Source organism: Pecten maximus, chromosome 4 (genome assembly GCF_902652985.1).
Source record: "Pecten maximus chromosome 4, xPecMax1.1, whole genome shotgun sequence".
Classification (NCBI taxonomy): domain Eukaryota; kingdom Metazoa; phylum Mollusca; class Bivalvia; order Pectinida; family Pectinidae; genus Pecten; species Pecten maximus.
In genome coordinates, this window is record NC_047018.1 from 23,795,027 (window position 1) to 23,817,507 (window position 22,481).

At 35.7% G+C, this 22,481-nt stretch overlaps 1 protein-coding gene across 2 annotated transcripts in view; it reads left to right on the forward strand.

The window, feature by feature from the left end:
- Window positions 1-1,358: 1,358 nt before the first annotated feature.
- Window positions 1,359-22,481, forward strand: part of LOC117325559 — a 29,120-nt gene continuing 7,997 nt past the window's right edge. Inside the window, exons 1-5 of one of the 2 annotated variants that reach the window (XM_033881868.1) lie at window positions 1,359-1,498; window positions 6,689-6,892; window positions 11,638-11,883; window positions 14,475-14,567; window positions 14,839-14,940. In XM_033881868.1, the coding sequence (XP_033737759.1) occupies window positions 1,429-1,498; window positions 6,689-6,892; window positions 11,638-11,883; window positions 14,475-14,567; window positions 14,839-14,940 (715 nt within the window). In that variant the 5' untranslated portion in view covers window positions 1,359-1,428. The remainder of the gene's footprint in view (window positions 1,499-6,688; window positions 6,893-11,637; window positions 11,884-14,474; window positions 14,568-14,838; window positions 14,941-22,481) is intronic. The other variant, XM_033881870.1, reaches the window with a different exon arrangement.

Below are 22,481 nucleotides of genomic sequence, written 5' to 3' on the forward strand. Positions count from 1 at the left end.
TTCAGCTTAGTAAACTCTGACTGCGTTATAATTAGCGTAAAGCAGTGAAAAAGGGATAAGTTGATTGATAAGCGCGGGAATCGGTAGCATATACCGGAACGTCAACTAGACGGCGCAGTTTTCAAAGGACTGACCTGTTTCTCCTGATAACCGATGATGTATCAACAGATAATGTCAAGTCAGTGTTTTTTCAAAAACTAAACTTAAGATTGCGGAAACGAGTGAATATTTAACTTCTCCTCGAGGTGAGCTAATAACAAATGGCTGAAGTGTACAGTTCCTATAGAACAATCGACCACGTCACTACTATATCTGCGTCAGTACCAGCTGTATTTGACAACCATAGTTAATGCGAGACGGAAATTGTGAATTGTAAAAAAAATAATGAATTGAAAACGTGAAATGTATTAATAAAAAATGTTGAATTGTTTCTTTTGATTTCATAAATGATACTGGTATTTTTACGTAAATGTACGTAAATAACTATATGATCTTAGCAACCGGGACTGCCGTAGTTACCAACGTCGCAACGCATCACGACTTTTATTTTCTGCGAACGGTATTCAAAGAATTGTTCGATGTTAATACATGCATTGCACGATGTTTTTATTGCGTTTACGGTGGTATGAACGCAATGGGATACAAACATATTCAATATATAGCGCTATGGAATATGTCTGTATTCCATTGCGTTCAATATATAGCGCTATATAGAATATGTCTGTATCCCATTGCGGTCATACCACGGTAAACGCAATGAAACACCGTTCAATCCTTATTTGCATATAAGGATAGGAAGCATTTTAGGTTTCCTTTGAGGAAGTCAAAGTCCGAGGTATGGGTTTGTTTTCATTTTTTCCAGTATGTGTACATTCAAGCGTAAAATCTAAGGATCTTCTCTTTCATGTTCATGATAAAGCATTTTTGGTGTGAATTTCATACCCCAATTTCATGTTCATTGTTCCAAAGTATGATGGTCTTCTTGCTTGTAGTAGTTGGTGGTCACTGTACTGATTGATAAATGTATCTTTAAAAAAAAGACAATTATCCACAAAAGACGTTCATTTGATCTCATTTGATCTCATACTGTCCGGTAGGTCGTTGATGTGACGTAAAGAAAAAAGTGATCCGAGTACCTAATCGAGTACTGTCTTTTGTGGTACTCCATAATCTACCGAGACTTCTGTGTGAGTATTTTGTGAGTAGTTTTTAAAGACATCCTAAAAGTGCCTCATCCTAGCTATAGTATATACATTTAACTATTACTTGCTACATCATATCCTCGTGACCTGATGCAGGATGGATGTGGTAAGAACACCAGTTAAACGTAATTAAACTGTGACCTTCCTGGTTGATGAGGTGACACGGATACATATACATATACGTATATAAAGAAAGAAATGCGTCTGACGCTGTATCTGGCTAAACATGGAGTTTAACAAGTACGTAGTGGTCCTCTGGTCAGTACTGTCCAACTGGACAACAGTGAAGGCGTCAGGTAAGTAAGACACGGGTACACTTTGCAGATAATGTCGATATTGCAACATTGAATTGTTGATTTCGTACCATAGCATGACAATTTTTAGGGGTGATAAATTCACAGATTTGGTATAAACCCGTAGAAGCTAATTTCCAATGCATATATTTGTTGAGATCCCCCTATCTCACCCCAAAGGGGTGAAAGATTCTATTAGTGCTATCGACCATATGTATTTGAGAATAACCATTACACATTGTAAATGTTAACAAAAGAACAAGTAGGCATAGTCTACCAATAGAGAAAGGAACATATAAATTAAACGTAAGGAAATATGCATTTAAAGAAAGAGTGGTCAACCATTGGAACTCTCTGCCAAATGATGTCGTCACATCACTGACACTGAAAACATTTGAAGCCCGGCTGGATGAGTACTGGGAACAACCAGAATGCTTTTTCAACCATGAAATAGACAATGATGAACTTATCCACTGTCGGGAGAACATTTGATCCGGATATATAGGCATTTTGCCTGCGTCCAGTATTATTATATTGTTATATTATATTATGTTTATGGTAAGAGTAAATGATAAATCAAGGTACTGCATTAGGAGGGTATGAAGTAATTATACTGTAAATTATACCGGAGTAAGCTATTGTAACATTTTAAAGGGACAATTCGAGGGAACATAACTTTGTTTACTAAAATGGCAAAACGTCACGTGACATAATAAAACGCTGACTACACCGAGATCAGTGATGTAATTCTAGCGCATCCGTTCAACGTAAACAATCGTGGCAGAAGATATAATGGCTGTAAGGGTCATGGCAATTAAACAGTCCGCTACATAACGCAGGGTACGAAATGATCACTGCACAACTCGTTTATCAGACATTGGTAGCAGCATAGCATATGGACGCTTCTTAAGAAAATCCACAAACAAATCTGCAGCTCATTAAGTGTTAAGTTTGTGAGGTTGTCAACTGTTCGCAGTTATAGAACAGAAGTTGCATATATCTACTTTTACGTGAATGATTTTGTTGGCAGATAAAATATGGGAAACTTGCACCTTTATTTCACCCCTGTTTTATCGGTTTTCAGAAGGGCCCCTTGGGCGGTAATTTCCAACTTTTCAGTGATAGAGAGAACATGATTTTGGAGGGGTTGATTTCGACATTATTTATTTTCATTATTTTACCAATGCATTAGTTTTATGTTAAGTCTTAGATTATCAATTCATAAAAAACATAACATCAGTTGGTAAATTGAAAGGCCTATGATGCAGCTGGGTGTATTGTTCATTGTAATAATGCTGTCAGCGAATAATTTGACAAACAGTCACAAGGACCATAATTATTAATCTATTTATAGTTCTCCTACTACATATAACAATAAAGCGTATACGTGTATAAAATCATTGTCACTGGAGGACACGTATCTAAACAGTGTGCATGTGACTATAGCTAACATAACATCCATCACTGCTGGGGACAACAATGAATTAAGTTCTTTTTCCATAGTTTTTTAATTTGAGATATAAGAAATTGAGAAACAATAGCATAACAACGTTTAAATAACCTGTATTGTTGTGTATATAATGAATCAGCGACACAGGAAGTACAGAGCGAAGCCACATCTACACATGGTACTTAATAATACTGTAATAGGAAGGAGTCATGAAAAATATCCTGGTCCCGCTGGGGATCGAACTAGCGACCTTTAGCTATCAAGGCAAACATCCTACCACAAGGCTAAAGGGAAATTCCCCTTTTACATATATAGTACTGCATGTTCATGTACATGTATGTGTATATATACTTTCATGTAAAACATCACCCACAATTAATGTGACACATAAAGTGTCGTAATATTGTCATTATGTGTATGCATTAAATGTACGAAAGAAACACTTGTGAAAGTGTATTTATGTAGTATGTATACATACTATGGTTATAATAAGCATTGTCAGGAGATCTTAGGTCAAGCATTATTATTGTAATTCATTAGGTCAATGTTCTGCCATATACGAGTTAGTCAGGATAACTTTAGTCAGGGTAACCCGTGCACTTTAAAATGATATATCATAATGGGTAATGCAAAACTATGAGATCGGAGTTGTATTCGCCAGGTACAAATGTTTTCATTTACAATACAGACCTTGAGTTTACTGTAGTTTACAGCTATCATATACTATCTATCACTATATATGTTTCACTTAGCTTTCACTTGAAGTGTAGTTCTTGAAAGCACACGTCAAGATCATGGGTTCTAATATCACAATAAAGCCCGAATGACGGGTATGTGATACCGGCTTAGCCGTTTGTGTGGCCCTTGGTTTTAAAATCCTCCTCCTTTCTGTCCAGATAATAATGTACCAGGTATGTTTTATAGAAGACGTCTGATGTTGCTAGAGTAGAAACCTAATGCTTACATGTATACATTATGTATATAATGTGTGTATATTTATATATTAGGAAGTCATATATATTATTTATATCTATAATGTATAATTTAATCATATAATTAAAGTCCAGGTGGAGAGGAAATTAAATATTTTACATGTGACCAACGACGACCTGAATATTAGCATGCTCATCTGCCAGAACCAGAAAATGATGCCCGCCAAGCCTTGGACAAGCCTGTTTATGACACTCGCCCCTTCCTTCCTAAAATACTCGAAAGATACTCAAATATGTGGAACTATCCAAAAAAGCATTAAGTTAACGACATGTCTGTGGTGTAAAACTTGGAGCTATCAAAACAAACGCATACAAAAATATTGATGTAAAGGTATACATTTTATACCAAAATATAATAGATCTACATGAATTTTGTAAGTTATTTAAAATCATAACACACCACCATATGTTTGTTTGAATTAAATGTTGAATGTGTGATTGAACTTCAGCAATCGATGGTTGAATGTATCATGTAAAAAGGTGAACAAATGTAGGAATTGATAATTGTCGAGACTCACATTATGATGTATGAGAACATTCCTGTTAGAGTACGTTTGATTTAAGGAAGCTGATTCCAGGGCTACAACCTTAGCAGCCTTTAATTGTAAATTAAGATCCGAAACAATAAAAGTTTAAACAAAAGTTGAAGTGTTTGGAGTCTCTCTGCTCCTTTCGTAGATCCGTAGATACAAAAAAGGACACTGCAGTTGATATATATCTAAAACAGAGACTTAGATATAATCCTCAAGGTGTGAGGCCATTTAAGACAAGAGGCTTTGGTAGGCCCCAAAATATGCATGCTTGTATATTGCAATTGTACCTATTTTATTTATGTAATGAGTATTCCCGAAATTCCCAGGTAAACATTTGCTGTGTACTCAATATAACTTAGAAATGAAATGAAATTTGGCGGTGTACTAATGAGTCTCACCAGGCAGTGTTCAGTAGCGTTTTACAATATGTACTGGAGTGCCAAGGGATGGATTTTTTGAGCCCAGGAATTTGTTAATGTACAGGTTATAGCATTATCTTACAGCATGCAAAATTTCGATCAGATGAATTTTAATATTACATCTTATGAAGTTACGATGGACATTGTAATGCCTAACAACGGAAGGGAAGTAACTTGTATTGAAATATTATAGTTCTTACGAAGCGTGTATAATTGGAGGTATACATAAGCAAACAGGTATAATAGTGTATAGTTTTAGTATACGTGTCCCGGGGAGCCCGGGTGTCAAACTCGCTGGACATGACACTCGATATATAATGTGAGATTAACGCCTGTTTTTACCTTTTTAATCATGTATCTTAACATACATGTATTTACCTGAAGTAAAATACACATATTATTTCATTAGTTACGTAGGATGATAAATAGATTGATAAAAACGAAAAATCATGTCAAAAGGACGGTATATCTTATCATCTGTTACGTTTAATTATCACAGACTATGAATAAATACATATGTACATATAACTTTGAATGTTTGAATGCAACAATGAATTAAAATGTATAAAATATGACAATAATTGAGGAAAGGCAGATTTCTGATATGAGAGATCATTAAGGATATCAAAAGAACGTGAAACGGCATCGAAAATTATATAACATACCTACTTGTATTGTCAGTGACAAGCTGAGCCCGTGCCATAACATACCTACGTTTATTGTCAGTGACCAGCTGAGCCCGTGCCAACTGTCCTGGACTCTCATTGGTACCTATATTTACCTAGTTGTCTGTTGACAACCTTATATTCCGAATGCTCTTTAACCGAAGGCCAAATAGTCCGAAAAAGGGTTAATATTGATATATAGCTTAATATCAGCATTACATGAAACTGTTACTTATATTATTTCTAAAAATATCTTTAAAAATCAGTAATTAGTTTATTACAAATTCCATGTCAAATGCTTTAAAGGTAACTGTCATAGATATTGGCGCGAATCAGCAAAAATGGCATGAATGGCTTTTGCAGAAAGAGTTCTTGGGGCGTAAACACAAGAAGTAGGCACACAAAAATTGGCCTTATAATAAGCCACCATCATCAAAATGTAAGTGCAAGGAGCGACAACTCCAGGTAGAGATTGGGTATTCCCCATCTAAGCGAATGTAGACAATGTGGTTATTTTGCTTTGTATAAATGCTCACGTGGAGGCAGTTTTTATTTATCAGAATACGCTAAAATTGCGTTGAAAAGTACATTCAAAATAACGCTGTGTTGTGAAGCGTAACGTTGGATGGACACGACACCAAAGATTACACTACAGATCCCAGCGCTTTTTTGGCACATTTTTTTCCCTTTCGGATGCTCACTGGGAAAATGCTAATTCACCTGACGATCTGTCTGAAATCTTCAGAATACGATACCAAGACAAAGCTGAAATATTATCACCAAATGCAAGGACAATTGATAATGAAATGTTGATTCTTTCCAAGCACTAAATGTCTTTACAAATCCCTCAGTATTAATGTATTCACTGTCATCAAAGACCAATTCCGTGTCTAAAATTATATTAGCAACAGTATAAAAATCTACATAAGAGGAAGTTTGAAAATAATTGGAGATAATTACCTACTTCCAGTAAAACGTATCATGCGAAAGTCTATTTGTTAGAATTCAGTACCCTAATCAAACCATACCGTCGTTATTACTTACTTGGCTTGATTTATACTTTAAAATGTTGTAAATGCTGCAACACTTTGTAAAATTACGGGGATATTAATCAACCCAAATTCACCGTTTCAGAAAACCTTGCCTTCAATAAAACCACAAACCAAAGTTCCAGCTATAACAATATCTGGGTCAGCTCTAAAGCCGTAGATGGATGTACAACACAAGATATTGACAAGAACTGCTGTACACACACTCAGGCGGGACAGAACGAGACCTGGTGGAAGGTAGACCTACATCAACTGTCTGTTATAGAAACCGTGGATATAATATATAGAGGTGAGGTTATCATATGTTAAATATGTTCAGATCATATTCATAGATTACATAGGTTGGTCGGATGAACGACATACAAGTTTTACGTATCTATATCTACATTCTGTGTTGCATTTGCCAAAATGTCGTTGGTAAAAGGTTTTATAGTTCGTAGACTGTTTTCTACAATTTACAGTAATTTGGACAGTGTAGGAATAAATTTAACAACACAAACTTTCATAGTTATTGTCCATTGTATTAATATATATTTCAACAGAAACTGATTGTAATACAATTATACATAGATCTGCATGTATAACACAACGACTCCCGCAGCCGTAAATGAAGAAGTTGATACCGTTATAGTGTTTAAAATGTCGTACTACCTTTACATACCAAAATTCAATGTCTACATAGCAATCAATCAGAAGCGTCCCTGCGGCTGTTATGGCAACATTCGCAGTCCCTTTATACTCCTACATACCAATTTCCATCGAAGTTGAGCAATATATCAATTTCAACCAATTAGAGGCCGGAAAATGGCAGTTTTTCTTAAAATGTGAAAGTAAGGTTACGAGAGTGGTCGGTGTCCTCTGATGTACTTCTCATCAATATCAGACAATATTTTTGCTGTGCAATACTACATCTACAAATTAAGTAGATACAAAATTTCAGTAAGATTGGAAAATATCTTAATTTCGACCAATCAGAGGCCTCTGTCCCGCTGACCGTTTGACCAAAAATACTCTTGAGTACCTCTGGTTATACACGAATACTTATGTGAAATTTTGTTGAATTCCGCTCTATTATTTTTGAAAAAAAACTGTCGAAAACCTTGATATAAATTTCGACCAATCAGAGGCCTCTGACCGTTTGACAGTTTGACAAATCGAAAAAAAAATTTAAAATAAAACAACAAAAAACTCTTGCACATGGCTGATGGTATACAAACATTTGTTGCATTCCGCCTTACGGTTTTCCAGAAAAGTGTCGCCGGCGGAAGAAAGAGTTAGAAATAAGAATGCTTAAACACATTATTTGTAAAAAAAATTATGTATAAACAGAGACATCAGGCTGAAGTCATAATAACGGTTCTGTCCATTTGAGCTATATTAAGAATTCTTACTTTTGGAGAAAATCAATATTTTGTATTCTCGTCAACAAATTCGTCGTGGACGCCATATCTGTAAAAGTTTTCTCGTTAAATTTCAATTCAATTTAAACACTCTGACGACCTGTATTGATCAACTTATATTGCAAATTTAACTTTGCTTTAGAAGCGATCAGAGAAGAAAGGATATTTTATTTTTCACAAGTAGTGATGATTCAAGTGAAACCTGGCGCGTATTTAACAAATTATCGCCAAACTTATCATGAATAATTACAGAATAAAGGTAATATTAAGAAAATGTCAATCGATTTCATACTCAAATTATATTTCTTTTTTTTGGCGCGAAATGAATTTTAATGTCGTACTGACGTCACCGGAAGCAGCGCTTGACTCAACTTTAACATCAAACACAGGGCGGTAATGAAATAGAGGATTATCGAACATTCAGGATTGATATCGCGTGTGTTAGACACAAATGGACTAGAATACAACACAATGTAACACCAATTTAATCCATAGTTATTTGTTGATGTGTTCATCACCACGAGACAGTTTTAAAACTGCGAAATAATTAGCTTTCTCCTCTTTTGTTTTTCTCAGCTTGTCCGTAAATTGACAATCTACAAGCTTCTGAAAAATGCAGCAATTGCACATGCATTTTAAACCTCATTGTATAAGTGTTGGGCTATAATACCCAAGATAAATAACTGGTCGACGTACATTAGAGTGTAAACACTGTGGTATGATGAAAGAGTGATAATTTATTATCACTAATGTGATGAAAGTTTCCAACATTGTTTTTCTTGAAAAAAAACCCCCAAAACACACACACATAAAGAAAGGAAACTGATGGTGCAAAATGGATTGATACTAACAACATATTTGGCTGTGTTGTGATGTTTATAGTAACTCCAGCAACCATTCTGCAAATGAATGCTTTGAAGTTTATCAATGAGAACCCATCTGAATACTTACCATTTCTGAAAGTAGGAGGGAGGCTTTCTCTAAATTCCTCTTTGCTGTGATCCATAAATGGACTACCCATGAATTTTCTTAAAATTTTGATCCAAGTTGTGAACATTCTGCAAATATATGATGTTGATACTCCAAACCTGTTTGCAATATCTTGATCCAAAAGGCCCAGTCTTAGTTTCATTCATGTCATCAACATGTCCTCTGTTGCATTTAGATTTCCTGTTGTTTTTTCCTAAAATCGAGCACTGTTATGCTTACCCACACCACCATATAGCTTTATGCTAGGAATACCAGTGTGAGGTCTTTCTTGTCATCTGTACTCAAATCACTCTCACTCTTCTACTTTTATGTGAACTGATAGAATTTGATTTCAACTGTCTTTTTCCCCCATCTTTTCCTTAAGGGCTGAATTTTCTTCTTCTTACAACTGACACATTGGTTGAAATAGTTTGGTTATAGTTATGGTCTTTATTCTCATCTTGGTGACATTGCTCATTTGTTTCCTCCTTGAGTTCCAAATCGGTTTTCCTGCGTTTCTAGGAAATAAATACTCATCGTTTGCAGCCTCACATTTGAGGATGCGGTATTGTGGGATATGGGGAGTCAGCGCCGAAGCGGCAGGGTGACCAAAAAGGCAACCAAAATTAAATTATCTTTTTTTCTAAACACACCCATTAGACTTAAAATGATGTGAACGGGTTGACGAAATGCTTCGATGACTTAACTGTCTAAAATATTTATTGCGATTCCCTGCTTTATGTGTAAACACTCGTAGACAGTGTCAATACCCCAACAACACCGTATCCCCAATTGTCAGGATGCACACGGTGATACTATACACAGAAAAATGATAAATTTAGTATACTTTCTTTGGTATTCTGATAGAAAGTGAATATAACACTGAGGTGACAGTTTGATCATTTGAGTCTGTCCCCTTGTTCTCTTTTTGAAAGACAGCAAGATAATCTATCTTTCCCGACTTAATATGTCCACCATCTTGCATGGTATACTGGTGTTTCTTCTGGTCCCAATACCTGATTATAGACATGTCCGTACATAGGGGAAACATGTTATTGGAAAAAAAAAAGTATTCATGCATTTATTAGATGTTTCAGATTTTTAGTTATGTCGAAATTTATTGATTTTTCATAATCTAGGCTTGCTCAAAATTCATATTAAACTACACTTTTTATAAGTATTGACTAATTGAAGATGGCGGCAGTACAAACGCTAGTACCGAGAGCTACGATTAAGAAAGGCATTATTACCTTTCATGTGAGTAAATCCTGTTGACAGATATGACCAGTGTTTGTTATTGAAGTGATGTATCCTAGTTGTGGTTGTCCTTTGGTTATATAATCAGGTCAGGGTCGACGTGTTTTCACCGGGTGCATTTTCCGGGGATTTTATGAGGGATGACTGTCGAGAGCAGAAGATGGCTGACAGAAATCGGACGCTATAGAAAATAAATGAGCGACCGCCGTTCCAAAATCACCGGTCGTTAGTCACATTAGACCGGTGGTCGCTATACAGAGGGTCGTTATGTAGTAAAACCCTACAGGGAATCTTAAAATTGGTTGTTATAGACAGGCGGTCGTTATATACAGGGGGTCGTTAGAGCAGGTTTGACTGTAGTATGTTCATAAGTGGTATTACGGGGTTCCGCTGTCATTCAAAAGAATATAACGAGGAATCGAAACTTTTATGCAAAATCAGATTGTTTTTCTTGAGATTTTCCAGTCAATGCAAAACAAACAATATTTCAATTTAGATTATTTACCATAATTAGCTGGGTGCCAAATGTAACAGGAGAGGGGGAATGAAACGACTAGACCGGGATACGAATTAAGGTCCCCGACCTACAGTAGGAGTCCAAAATATTGTCATCCTGACAACATTTATGTTTGTCTGGTGTCGATAAACTGATTAAAGTAAGATTAATATAAAATAAACTTTAAAAGATAAAATGTCTGAATTTGTCCATCGATCCGCAGAGATAGGGTTTCAGTCCAGATCAAGGAATGGTAAATAAATATTCAGTAACCTCATTCTTTCTTGAGTTGACATTCTTCCATTAGATTGAAGGGAAGACTAGCCAGGAAAATGACTACAGCTGTATCAGCACAGTCTGGCCAGGATCTATCTGGTATTATCCGTCAAAAGTGTTAAAACAATGTAAAAGTTTGACTTTCACATATATTATTATATTTATGTAAGCTCAGATCAAGTTCAGCCGTTCAGAAGTGTGAAAACTAAAACGAAAGAAGTTGCAAGCAAACATCTTGTGTTGATATTGTGGTATAATTGCTGTAGTTAGTATTTGCTGTGATACGTATGAATTGAGTGTTATCTTGTGTTGTTTTCTAGCTCATAATTACACTGGTGCTTCAACACAAACGATCTAAATCATTCAATATTCAATTATCCTCTTGTTGTATTTATTACTGTCTCGTTTTTGTCAAGAAAATTACCACCGGGTCACGTAACGAATGTTCTAATGGAGTGCCTTCGGTTACGCTATTAAAGTTATTTATCGCAAAAAAGTTGGGAATTCTTATATGTGGTTTGAACCAGAGTGAAGATAGGTAATTATAATCAAATTTTATGTACGCCATGTTGTATTTCGAATCATGTCGTGATAAAATAATTAAAATTGAACATTAAATCTACATGTTTATTGCAGGACACAATAGTGTCTTAAACCGACTAGCCGGTTTTGAGATATATCTGTCTGACACATCCGACTGGAAATCAGAAGAACGGTGTTACCAGGACATCACTGCTAACCTATCATCCATGTCAGCGACACAGCACGTGACTTGTCCAGGTGTCGCCAGATATGTGACCATCTACAATGATCGGCGGGTTATAGCCAAATCCTGGTACTCGAATAAAGCTATATTGGAACTGTGTGAAGTGTACGTTAATGGTAAGTGGATCTCATTGGCGTATTGACTGATACATTTTATTTCATTCATTGTTTTATCAAAAAAAAAAAAAAAAAAAATTTAGCTATGATCATATTTTTGAGTTGATATGCAAATAAGGCAAATAAAAAGCACAAGGGAGCACAACAAACATTTCTTATCAGTAAGTTTAGCACAGGACCCTGGGACCTTTTGTTTTTTTCAAACCTATTTCAACTAAGGGTGCTACAGATAACATCTGGTTTAGGTCAGATTGGTTCGTGAATAAAATTCTATTGTTCGTGAAAAGGGGTCCTTTAGTATGCTGTGATGCATTTGCATATCAAATTTGAAGGTATTTTGTGTTTTAAACATACATTACTAAAAGATTTACTTGTGTTCAAGAGATAAACAATAGGTCGATCAATATTAAAAATCAAGGATGGTGTTTAAATTTAACAATTGATACATTTTCCCTATAAACTTCTACATAGTGTACCTATTGACAATTTTGAGGATTCTGTCGTGTTAAAGGGGCATTCCTTCGTTAGAACGGAAGATATTAGTTGTATAGTAATTTTTAAGATTTATAGATGAAAGAAACTTACGGTCTTATTTTTGACTAACTGTTATTGAATAAATATCAAATTTGTAAAGAAAAACCGAAAACCTCTGTCACTGTGCATCCGCACTGGAATATTCAGACATATTTAGACATCACGGGACACCAAACATAAAAAGATCACATCACGGCGATTGATGTATGTGTATTGTTTTTGTTGTGATCAAAATCCTAATTATAGTATTTTATTCCTCCATTACATGTACGTATGTTATGGTAACAAAAATAGATAAGAATATCAAAACATTTTAATATTACACACAAACACGATCTTAGTCGTGACCAATATCGCATAAATATGAGCACCATAGGGCACAAACACATGTGGAGCACCATAGGGCACAAATAAGTGTGCCATGTACAAAGTTTGGCATAAATGTAAATGAAGGAACTGGCTTAATACTTAGTATGAAGAAAAAACAAATACACAGTATACTAACAAATTCATTTATTATGGTTCGATGAGGTTATATATGGTTCCCATGTATGTGATGTATCAGCACAGTAGCAAGTGTGACCTTCAATACGAATCTGTCAGGCTGTCGAGTGCAATATCCCGCAGACCCTTCCAAAGCAATGCGAATTCCTCGATCGACTCGTTTGACGCGGCCTCCTTCGCTCTCGTAGATTCCGAATTCAGTGACCCATTAGCTAATCGCTAGCTCAAAGAGCCGTGTACGTCATTTCCGTTTCGCTTTGTGAACATGTCTGCGCTTGATCGTATTGATATTTGTTGACGGCGATTAATGTTCGAAGTTATATTTTCAAAAAAAAAAAAAAAATCTTGTTACCTTCAGACTGAGCGTTGTGTTCCGGTTAAATTAATCACTTTTGCTTATTGAAAAAAAAAAATCAAGATTCCAATTTACTTTTAAATCATTAACGTATTTCATTGACGGAATGTCCCTTGAAAACATGTTTCAGATTTTTACTAATGACGATTATGCAACAGGTCAAGGTTTTGAAACGTATCATCATGAAATATTTCTATGAATGTCTGTTAAGTAGCATATTTTTAAGCATAATTCTGAAAAAAAAACTTGAGATGAAGTTTCTTTAACAAAAGTTAGGAGAGGAGACTGTTGACAGTGTGCTAACCAGCTATATATACAACGCTAGAAAACTAGATATTTAGCCATTTTCTCTAAGCGTTTGGTTGTCTTCAGTAGATTGCTGTCATTATTTAAGAAACTTATTTAAAGATGAAACAGAAGGGACATCGCGTTTTTGGTTTGATATTTATTTAATTATTTACACGTGTTAAGAGATATGAGTGATTGAGTCATGTTTGTATGGATGTTTGACACGATACTTGAAAACAGGTATCATTCACGTTTGTGAATAGACTTCGGTAAATCACATCCATTAATTGTTTACCTATGACATTTCGGTGATAAATGATGTACGTTGTTTGAAGTGCACAAGATCATAGATCGATATCGACAAGTCTTTTCGTTGACGCTAAAATCTAACGATAACAGTTTGCAAATCGAATAGGCTTTTTGCAAATAATATCTGTCACTCGGAAAAGGGGCGGATAGTGAAAGTACCTATTTTTACCTATGCTTCAGTAAAATTTCAATAATATTTTATTTGCGTTCTTTAATATCATTACCTATTACAACGACACACAAACTAAGTCCTCAAGCGATGACTTTAATTTCAGCAATTATATTTATCACGTTGAACTTTTTTTTTTCATTTTCAAGAAAGGCAGATATAATAGATGCTTTGTTGCAACTCATCTGCTTCGGCAAACATGATAGTAAATTGCTTTACATGCTTAGACGTTCTGACATGGTCCTGACCCCTAGATTTTATTCTTTGGACTTTGGAGTTGCTTGGATTAATCAACGAAGCGGTCCATTCCATGACGAAAATGATAACTACCGTTAAAATTGTACGCGTTTCGTATATAGGTCAATACCAGGGTAATGACACATGGCGATAAAATGGTTATATTTTCTCAGTGCCCATCACCATTTCTTTTAGGTTGTCAAGTAGGGAAGTATGGGGATGGAGATTGCAATAACGACTGCACAAACTGTCTTGGCAACCTATGTCATCCAATATCCGGTACATGTGGTACGTATGTCTTACCGAACTGTCTCCGTAACAGATAACAACAAACATCAGATATAGGTGGTATGCAAGTCTTTCACAAACTATATTTGTTACATGTCGACTTGGTGCATTGGTTACAGTTCTGGGTATGCGTTATAAAATGTGCCTGGCTAGGTGATATGGTGCAATAGATCGTGATATTAAGAGCATGTTTTTGTGTATGTTCCACGCCATTGTCATGGGAATATAAATTACCCTCCATTAATGTTATTTGCTTCTAATTCTTTTTCAGATGTTTGCGCTACTGGATTTTATAAGAATGGCGGGAATTGCATTCCGTGCCCGATTAATTGCGCTAGGAATTCATGTGACAGTGGATCTGGAAATTGTTTAGGTGAGCTGAAGTACTTGAATCGTTTTATCGTTGGTATTCTGAATTATAATGCTTCAATTTGTCGGAATTAAGTTTGCATATCATCATTTCCTTTTAAGACCTCTCATAACATCAACCTTGATGATCTCATTTATGTACAACTTTTAACTACGTACAATATTTTTGGCTAGACATTAATTTTTTGGCACGTGCAACTGAGTATAGAACGATCTGTTTTATTCGTTTGGATTGTATCTTTATGTCAGAAATCACATAAGGAAACATTTTGTTGCACCCTTACTAACGGAAATATTCATTTAATTTTTTGTTTGCATAATTCGAAATTTACATTCTTTCATGAAACGAGTCACTTATGATCAGATATGATTGACTTCACAGAGCTATGTTTCGCATAACATACTTTGTACCGTTAACGAGATCATGACAGCTTAAACAGTTCTTGTAACATTTAACATAATATTTCATACCGGTTACTTTATAATTGCTATTCAAATCACGGGATATATCTAAAATGGTGCTTCATTCACTGTATCCACGAGCCGCGGATACAATATCATGTACGCATGCACAAACCTGTGTTTTGAAAAACGGAGGAATCGACTTTTGATAAGAAATAAATATGTTACAGAAGAAATGTTGACGAAACTGAGTGAATTTGAAGAAAAGTAGATTAATATAGTCTTTTGAAGTTGAATATGATACACTTTTGGTTTTATCAACAAAAACTTACAGAGGGTGTACCATAGTTTGAAAACGTGCATCCTGCTTTACATAACCATCCTGTAGATGCCACTTCGGGAATATAAGTAATCTGCATGTTTTGTATAAACCTGATTCAGATGTATCCGGATGAAAACCTACCCATTTTTTTTATCATGGTCTAAATCATTTTCAATATTATCGTTTATGAAACTACAAATAATTGTATTTGTGCAAAATATGTTAAATTCTATTAATCAAAAACACGTACCAGACACGTGCACGTTGATCACAGTTTGGAAAAGGTTACCTAGGAACCACGGCAGGTTAAGGAAGTATGGGTTTAATGAGTGCGCTTCGTAAATGAAGAAACGAAATCATTTTTAGAAGAAAAAAAAAGTGAAAAATCTATTTTGATAATTTAGAAAATGCATTTTAAATATATCTATACATAGTCAACATTTCACATTTGTAACCTCGTTACTCAAGAAGCAAAATACCTTGATTATTACACTGTAGATTAAATATTACAGTGGTGCATCAGGAATCCAGCCTGTACAGAACAGTGACGTCTATATTTTCTGGCTCAGAGAACATTTGTTTTGTTTTTATCGATACTGAGAAACTAGAGTTACTGCATGATATATTTATGTTATAGCATTTGCAACTCACATCACTCTTGCGTTTAATTTTTTTAATTTGATTTTGCGTATTTGTTATAGCGAGTGCTTAATTGTAAGAAATGATACGAAAATGAGCCAATAGAAAGAAAACATTCTTCAGAAGCAAGATGGATTGTATGGATGCACATTTAGTAGTCTCCTCTGGATAATCCAACGGGAAATGATTTGAAAATACATACATTTCAGTGTAATTCGGAAAGCTTGTGTGTAGGTTAGGAAGTCAATCTGGTTTAGCAATGCCTTGACAAACACTTGACAAAGCCTGGACAGGTTGGACTAGAACACAGTTTCTTGAAATTCATTCACATTGTTCATCCTCTATTGACACTCAAAACTACGAGGATGCACTTCTGATATTCTGGGTAAAATTTAAGACGCACCTATCATGGAAAACATGTTCAACTCTGTTTAGTATGTCAGTTTCCAGTATATCGAAAACATTTCATTCAACCATTACACATAACGTAACTATTGTTCTTGGACGCGAACATCTGACAAGAGAAAGTGATCACAACACAGTTTGTTTGTTTGTTTTTTTTTTTTCAAGCGGGCGACTGTCATAATTTACGGTACATATACATGTATTGCTCTGAGCACAAGCTCCAGATAATCCCCTACTGTCGTCAGAAGAAGCGAAACTACATATATGTATTTGAAGTTCATTATCATAGCCCTGCCTGATGGTAACATTCTGGACACAGTAGGGCCTTTTTAGCTTACCGGGTACGAGTGCTGTCACCCCGGCGTCCGCGTCGGCGCCCCACCCCAAAACTTTAAAGTTTTTGGAGTAAGTTTTTGGAAAGCTTGCAAGTCCAAAAGCATACACCTCATGCCCTTCTAAGTTGGTTTATACATTCATTAGAGGTCTAGTCTAGGAGTGATGTTAAGGCAAAATTATCCAGAAAAAAATTGTGATTTTTTCGCATTTTACAATTTTGTGGACTTAACTTCCAAAAGTGTACACCTCATGCCCTTCTTATTTGGTTTGTTCATTCAGTAGAGGTCTAGGAATGATGTTATGGCAAAATCATGCAGAAAAAAAATTGTGATTTTTTTCGCATTTTACCATTTTGTAGACTTTTTTTGCACCAAAACTCACTTTAAAGTTTTGGGGGTAAGTCCAAAAGTATACACCTATCACCCTTTTAATTTGGTGTATACATTCATTAGAGAAATCATGCACAACAAAATTGGCGTTTTACTATTTAGTGGACTTACTTTTTTGACACAAAAACTCACTTTAAAGATTTTGGGGGTTAGTTTTGAAAGCTTGTACGTCCACACCCTTTTTATTTGGTTTATACATCCATTAGAGGTCTAGGAGAGATATTATGTGACATACAATTTCAAAACGACATGCTTATACATACATAAAAATGAATGCATAGTGTGATTGCTGCCGCCGGTGAGCTTTCGGAATCATTGATTGCACTTGTTTTGGAAGCGATAATGATGTGAAGATTACAAAAGCCATCATGGATGGTCTCTCCTGGATGGAGAGATATGGCAATGTCGTTGATAGTGCATTTAGGGATGTCTTGCCAGATTTGAAATCACTTGGATTGACAACAAAGATGCATTCTTTAAAACCTGAACAGATTCCACATGACGACCTGAAAACTAACAATGATATATTCATTACTAAATCCTGATTGGGAGTGGACACTACAAGCAATGGCTGGTTTTCAAAACACAGCGTTCCTCCAACTATTTCATTGATGTCACCGAGGCACTCGATGGAATGATAACAACCAGTTTGAATGAATTTCTAGGACCCATAAATGTTAGAATACACGTTTTGTCAGCAGATTGATGCAGCAGTTGTAAGAACATTTAATGTTTGTGGTTATCAGGGAGCATGATTGCCATTTTCAAAGTGAAAATTTCGCTTTTGTTGATTATTAGTGTAGGTGCCGGTCCAGGTATAAACACTCTATTTCAGTTTATTTTACAATATTTCAATGCAAAACAAATTTTCCTCTGTGCTCGTTTCTCTTTTGAAATTACATAGCAATGTTGTCAATCAATTTTAAATACTAAAACATATATTGCTATTGCTATGCGATTCATCCGTACTTTTTGGGGTGTTTTTTGCACGTATTATCAAGTTGACGACAATAGGAAGTTTAATATAAAAAGAGCATGTTCTCAAAATCCATCAAAACATTATCTCCTTTATCGAAGGTATATTTAGAACTGTAGCCCCTTGCTTTGCATATATAACTTATATGTATTATTATGTTCAGTTTTTTTTCTCTCTCCCCCCCCCCCCCCCCCCCCCCCCCCCACACACACACATCCAATAATAATATAATACATATATATAATAATAGTATTGTAGCATTTTCGCTAAAATAAAAAACATTCATATTTTATTTCATTGTTGGCAGAAAAGAGGCGCTATAATCTTGCATATTTCCATGTTTGGACTAAAATGCCAGATTTTAAAAATAGGACTATGACGGCAACCAATGGTACAAACAAAATATCGGATTTTCTTATACACATCTTAACAAATATATCGAATTCTTTTACGTATACACTTCAGCTGGCAGAATGTCTTGATTCTAAGCAACATTCTGTAGATGTCCATTTGTCACATATCCTATAAAAACCAGTCATTACACATGTACATATATCTATTCTAATATATATCTTTCTGGTTGGGTTCCAGGAATGAAAAAAAATCACATTTTACTAATTATCTTGCGTTTAGTGATAAGTTGTAAAACTTAAGCTAATAAAAGAAACTGAAACTGATGTACATACAGGTAAAGAATTCAAATATAATCTAAATAAACTTAAAAACCAATCAATTATCATTTTGTTTCAAAAATAGAAGGCCTACCTAATTTCCAGAACACTACAGTGATAACTTTGACTTGACTTTTACTTACATTTCTGTTAGTTACATTATACTGGAAATATAGCATAGTTACATTTGTTGAAGCTCTAGGGTTAAACAGCCACAAACGATATTTTCAGAATGCAGTGATGGTTTTTATGGACCTACGTGTCTACCATGTTCGAGTGGCTGCAACACAGACATGCGCATCAAAACGTCCGGGTTTTGTTTTCATGAGTAAAATGGATCTTAATAATTATTCATACAGAATTCAAAACAAAAGCTCATTGTGATCCTTTGTTTTCTTCCAGTTTGTAGAATCGTTTGTGTAAAGATATAGGTAAGGCATTCATATTTCATCTAGATTTACTTTTAAAATCCATGTTTTGATTTCGTTTTTATTGACTCAAAATGAAACTGATGCTTTCGAGCAAACAACGTCGAGTTTTATCGGGTAAATCAGCCAATAATTAGAATATAGTTGCATATCGATATTCTCTCGTTACAGAGCAAATATGTCGGATTGGATTTAGGTATAGGTTTTGCGCCTATCGGAACTCTAAGACAGACAGTACTTTTGTGATATTCTGAAATGTAATGTGACAAGGCGTTATAATTCGAATGCTTTCAGAACGCATCTACGCAAGATCTTAAGTTTCTTAGGATAAAAGGTAAGTGTAATCACCCCCCCCCCCCCTCAAACCCATCCCTCCCCCCCCCCCCCCTAAAACATCAAAAACCGTGCCTGTACAAACATATGCGTTCTTTTTTCATTCAAACCAGTATCAATTCATCACTAACATTGAGCCACATCATCGCCAATACTTTTGCAAACAATAATTCCTTTTACAATTATGCCACGGTTATCAAAGGTTGATAGAGGACGTGCTATAGCGATGCTTCTGGCAGGGAACACGCAACTTCACGTCGCTCGACAATTCAGAGTTCACAAATCGACTATTAGTCGATTAGTTTCACGTCTTAACGCAACAGGAAGAGTCGATGACCAGCCGAGATCAGGACGTCCACGCGTAACGTCGCGACGTCAAGACCGGGTTCTTAGGTTGGCACACCTGCGTAACAGGAGATTAACGGCCGCTGAAACGGCAAGGAATACGATTGGTAATCATAACCGTCGAATTCATCCCCAAACAGTGATCAACAGACTGCGTGAGGCTAATTTGCGTGCAAGGCGACAGTACGTTGGTTTACCACTAACACCGCAACGTCGAGCACGTCGTATGCAATGGGCAACGGCACATATGCCCAGACGTTTTCCTATGAGACGTTGGAGGTCTATGCTCTTCACCGATGAATCTCGATTCACGTTATTTCGAGCAGATGGCCGTCAACGTGTGTACCGGCGTCGAGGCGAACGTTTTGCTGACGCCTGTGTTTTGGAACACGACCGATTTGGGGGTGGATCAGTTATGGTTTGGGCGGGAATCTCCCATGGTTTGAAGACGCCTTTGGTGATAGTCAATGGGAATTTAACGGCCGTACGCTATCGGGATGAGATCCTTAGGCCCCATGTTGTGCCGTTTGTTAGGCAGCATCATCTAACCTTTCAGCAAGATAACGCGAGACCACACGTTGCAAGAGTCTGTAGAGACTTTCTTGCGACACAGAACATTGTTCCTATAGATTGGCCTCCATATAGCCCCGACCTGTCCCCAATCGAGCATTTGTGGGATGAATTAGACAGAAGAATTCGAAATCGCCGTAACCCCCCAAATACCCTCCCTCAGTTAGCAAATGCACTCGTCCAAGAATGGAATAACATTCCAATACGGAAAGTCAATGCCCTGATGAACTCAATGCAACAAAGAATTAGAGATGTGATAACTGTTCGAGGAGGACACACACGATATTAGGGCACGGTTTCAAAACTGCTGCCATTTCAACTTGGATTCACGTAGGGTACTACCAATCATGACCTTCTAGCAAAGTGACCTGTTCTTAAAAATCTCTAAACATTTAAAGGATGTTACATCAATATTCAATATTAACTATTACATATGAAATTTAAACATAATGCTCACAAGTATTATTTTATTAAACCTACAATTTGAAGTTGCGTTTCTTTTTCGTTTCAGTATATATATCTTTCTGGTTGGGTTCCAGGAATGAAAAAAAAATAACATTTTACTAATTATCTTGCGTTTAGTGATAAGTTGTAAAACTTAAGCTAATAAAAGAAACTGAAACTGATGTACATACAGGTAAAGAATTCAAATATAATCTAAATAAACTTAAAAACCAATCAATTATCATTTTGTTTCAAAAATAGAAGGCCTACCTAATATCCAGAACACTACAGTGATAACTTTGACTTGACTTTTACTTACATTTCTGTTAGTTACATTATAATGGAAATATAGCATAGTTACATTTGTTGAAGCTCTAGGGTTAAACAGCCACAAACGGTATTTTCAGAATGCAGTGATGGTTTTTACGGACCTACGTATCTACCATGTTCGCGTGGCTGCAACACAGGCATGTGTATCAAAACGTCCGGGTTTTGTTTTCATGAGTAAAATGGATCTTAATAATTATTCATACAGAATTCAAAACAAAAGCTCATTGTGATCCTTTGTTTTCTTCCAGTTTGTAGAATCGTTTGTGTAAAGATATAGGTAAGGCATTCATATTTCATCTAGATTTACTTTTAAAATCCATGTTTTTATTTCGTTTTTATTGACTCAAAATGAAACTGATGCTTTCGAGCAAACAACGTCGAGTTTTACCGGGTTAATCAGCCAATAATTAGATGATAGTTGCATATCGATATTCTCTCGTTACAGAGCAAATATGTCGGATTGGATTTAGGTATATGTTTTGCGCCTATCGGAACTCTAAGACAGACAGTACTTTTGTGATATTCTGGAATGTAATGTGACAAAGGCCTGTTATAATGTCGAGATGCTTATAAATCAGAACGCTATCTACGCCATTTATAGGAAATTCTTTATAGTTATCTTAAGGATGAAAAAGGTAAGTGTTTAGATCACCTGAGACGAAGTCTCAAGAGACCCGTTGCATTCGCCCTTTGTCTGGCATTATGCGTCGTAAACAATTCTCGTTAAATATTCCCGCATAAAAAAAACGTTCTTGGTATATATTGTTAATAAACCTAAGACTCGAAATCCATTGCCATTAACTATTCAAAATTCGGTATCAGAAATCAAACTTTAGAGGCAATGATTAGACTTCAGATAGTAAATCAAACTCATATAGTTATTATATAGGGAAACATGGCTGTCGCTACCCGTGCCCCTCAAATTAGTAAAATAGTAATGACTACACGTGCATCC